This window comes from Zosterops lateralis (genome assembly GCF_965231275.1).
Source record: "Zosterops lateralis genome assembly, chromosome: 16".
In the NCBI taxonomy this organism is placed as follows: domain Eukaryota; kingdom Metazoa; phylum Chordata; class Aves; order Passeriformes; family Zosteropidae; genus Zosterops; species Zosterops lateralis.
In genome coordinates this window covers 9,487,821-9,491,122 of record NC_139776.1, presented here as the reverse complement: position 1 = coordinate 9,491,122, position 3,302 = coordinate 9,487,821, and the positions used below count along the sequence as shown (strand labels likewise).

The 3,302-nt window shown below is 57.8% G+C and overlaps 2 protein-coding genes across 2 annotated transcripts; both read left to right on the top strand.

The window, feature by feature from the left end:
- Positions 1 to 446: 446 nt before the first annotated feature.
- On the top strand, positions 447 to 1,278 carry LOC310916147 (waprin-Enh1-like; the record flags this gene model as incomplete). The annotated part of the gene is made up of 3 exons (XM_083873455.1): positions 447 to 561; positions 743 to 904; positions 1,086 to 1,278. The coding sequence occupies 3 exons, from the start codon at positions 447 to 449 to the stop codon at positions 1,088 to 1,090; spliced, it is 282 nt and encodes a 93-aa protein (XP_083729581.1). The 3' UTR covers positions 1,091 to 1,278.
- Positions 1,279 to 1,877: 599 nt separating this feature from the next.
- Positions 1,878 to 2,655, top strand: LOC310916138 (waprin-Enh1-like; the record flags this gene model as incomplete). Its single annotated transcript, XM_083873443.1, has 3 exons — positions 1,878 to 1,992; positions 2,154 to 2,315; positions 2,488 to 2,655. 3 exons carry the CDS (start codon positions 1,878 to 1,880, stop codon positions 2,490 to 2,492), a joined length of 282 nt encoding a protein of 93 aa, XP_083729569.1. The 3' UTR covers positions 2,493 to 2,655.
- Positions 2,656 to 3,302: the final 647 nt, after the last annotated feature.

The following is a 3,302-nucleotide window of genomic DNA, read 5'->3' as shown; positions in this document are numbered from 1 at the left end:
ATCATCCCTGGGAAGGCACAGGCAGGCTCGTGCTGATTTGGATCATGCTGTAAGGTTTGGTTTGCATGACCACGTCCAAGCAAAGTACAGAGGGAAATTCACTGAACAGACCCCCAGAAGGGAACACGGCCACCACACGGGTTTCTCCTGAAAAAGGATACCTGGAGGAGACACCTGCTCAGGAGAAATCAGCTCCACTGCCTCCAGCCTGCCAGGATGGACCATGCCCTGGCTCATTCCCCTTGGCTTGTCCCTTAGCCCCAGGCGTGGCTGCAGGGGTCAGTTGTGTAATGGAAGAGCTGCTTTTTGAGCAATCGAACAATCACGTTTGAATCTTGCGCAAAAGGCTTTTCTGGAAAACACAATGCAACAGGCAGAGGGAAAAGGTGCAAACATGGGTATGTGCCCAGCCCTGCTCCCCACCCCCAGCCTCCCCAAGGGTTTAAATGTCGGTGTCCCCCACCTCTCACGCTCACACCTCTCAGGGACACGGCAGCATGAAGGCAGTGACCGCCCTCCTCCTGGCGGGGATGCTCATCCTCTGGGCAGAGCTGCCAACAGGTAGGGGATGTCCCAGGATAGGGTACGGGGAGGAGAAGCTCAGGTGCTGGGAAAGAGCCGTGTTTGCATGGATCCTGGGGAAGGGAGGGGAAGGAAGGGGAGGGGAGTGGGAAGTTTGTCGGGCAGCATCTCCCCAGTGCCCCTGAGCTGCCCTGGAGCGAACCTGTCCCTCCTCTTGCAGGCAGCGCCTGGTCCTGTCCCCCCGTGCGCTTCACCTGCGCTGTGCACAACCCCCCGAACCAGTGCCTCGTGGACCGGCACTGCCCCCGCGGCAAGAAGTGCTGCCGCTCCTTCTGCGGGAGGAAGTGCCTCTCCAGACCTCCTGCCATCCCCGTCTACCACGGTAGGAGCCCAGGAGCCCCGCCTGCCCCCGGGTAGCAGAGCGGGATATGCTGAGGTGGCTCTGGGCAGGGAGCTGTGTCCAGCTGGGGGGAGTCTGGCCAGGCTGGGGGGGACTGGTGGACAAACACCTGGGCTGGGGTGAACGCCAGACCCAACCTCTTCTTTTCTCTCCCTTTCCTCAGTGTGAGCTCCGGCTTCCAGGACAGACTGAGGGGCATCTCAGCACTCCCATCCCACCTCAGCTCCAGGATCACTCTGTGACAGAGAGTGCATTGCTGCACAGCGCTCTGTGCCACTCGCTTCCCTTCTCCCTCTGCTTCCTCACCCCTCTTTTAATAAATAAAAGGGGCTTTTCCCAAGGGTGTTTGTGATGTATGACTCCTTTCCCAACCTCCTCCCTCCATCCTGGCACACAGTCCTACTGCTGCTTTCAACCCAAAATTTCTGCTGAAGGAAGAGGATAAACAGAGTCTGGTTACACACCTGCAGTGTGGTTTGGGACTGGCTTGGCAGAGAAAACCCATCCAGAGGCACACAAACCTCCAGGAGGAGAGAGATTGTGTTTGGGGCTGACCCTGGGAAGGCACAGGCAGCCTCGTGCTGATTTGGATCATGCTGTAAGGTTTATGCAAGCAATCTACAAAGGGAAAGACATTGAATAGACCCCCAGAAGGGAACACGGCCACCACATGGGTTTCTCCTGAAAAAGGATACCTGGAGAAGACACCTGCTCAGGAGAAATCAGCTCCACTGCCTCCAGCCTGTCAGGGTGGACCATGCCCTGGCTCATTCCCCTTGCCTTGTCCCTCAGCCCTAGGCATGGCTGCACAGAATAACTGTAGTGGAATAACTGCTTTTTGAGCAATTGAACAATCCCCTGTGTTCCTTGCGCAAAAGGCTTCCGGAGAGGAAAACCGTACAAATCGGCAGATGCTCAGCCCTGCTCCACACCCCCAGCCTCCCCAAGGGTTTAAATGTCGGTGTCCCCCACCTCTCACGCTCACACCTCTCAGGGACACGGCAGCATGAAGGCGGTGACCGCCCTCCTCCTGGCAGGGATGCTCATCCTCTGGGCAGAGCTGCCAACAGGTAGGAGATGTCCCAGGGTGCGGTACGGGGAGGAGAAGCTCAGGTGCTGGGAAACAGCCGTGTTTGTATGGATCCTGGGGAACGGAGGGAGATGTTTGCCGGGCAGCATCTCCCCAGTGCCCCGGAGCTGCCCTGGAGCAAACCTGTCCCTCCTCTTGCAGGCAGCGCCTGGTCCTGTCCCCCCGTGCGCTTCACCTGCGCTCGGCCCAACCCCCCGAACCACTGCGGCTCCGACCTGGACTGTCCTCGGGGCAAGAGGTGCTGCCGGTCCTTCTGTGGGACGAGGTGCCTCCCCGGACCTCCTGCCACCCCCACATCCTACGGTAGGAGCCCAGGAACAGCCCTGCCTGCTCTCGGGATATGCTGAGGTGGCTCTGGGCAGGGAGCTGTGTCCAGCTGGGGGGTGTCCGGCCAGGCTGGGGGGGACTGGTGGACAAACACCTGGGCTGGGGTGAACGCCAGACCCAACCTCTTCCTTTCTCTCCCTTTCCTCAGTGTGAGCTCCGGCTTCCAGGACAGACTGAGGGGCATCTCAGCACTCCCATCCCACCTCAGCTCCAGGATCATTCTGTGACAGAGAGTGCATTGCTGCACAGCGCTCTGTGCCACTCGCTTCCCTTCTCCTTCTGCTTCCTCACCCCTCTTTTAATAAATAAAAGAGGCTTTTCCCAAGGGTGTTTGTGATGTGTGACTCCTTTCCCAACCTCCTCCCTCCATCCTGGCACACAGTCCTACTGCTGCTTTCAACCCAGAATTTCTGCTGGAGGAAGAGGATGAACAGAGTCTGGCTACACACCTGCAGTGTGGTTAGGGACTGGCTTGGGAGAGAAAACCCATCCAGAGGCACACAACCTCCAGGAGGAGAGAGCAATGGGAAGGGATTGGAACAAAGCATGATAGTTGTTTTAGGAAGGATTTTCTCTCCCAGCTGGACAGGGCTATGGAAGGGGAATGACCTTGCCTGCCCAGGGGAGACAGAAGGCAGAGCCTCCCTATGAATACCCTGCTTGGGGCACATCTAGAGAGCAGAGGAGGGGGTTACACAGGCCCTAACCCCACGTGGTGCTGAATCCCTCACTGAACCTGAGCTGGTGGGGAAAATTCAGCTGAATAATCTTCCCTGGGAAAGCCTCAGGCTGGGGCAATAAAATCATAGCTCCAAGGGGCTCTTGTAATTTTTGTACAGCTGAATGCTGGGGACAAAAATTCAGGAAATGCCAAGAAACATCAGCAGAAGAGAGTGTGCAGCCTGAGGGACCTGCTGGCCTCTGTGCAGTGGCAGAACCAGGCACTGCCACCATCCACTGCAG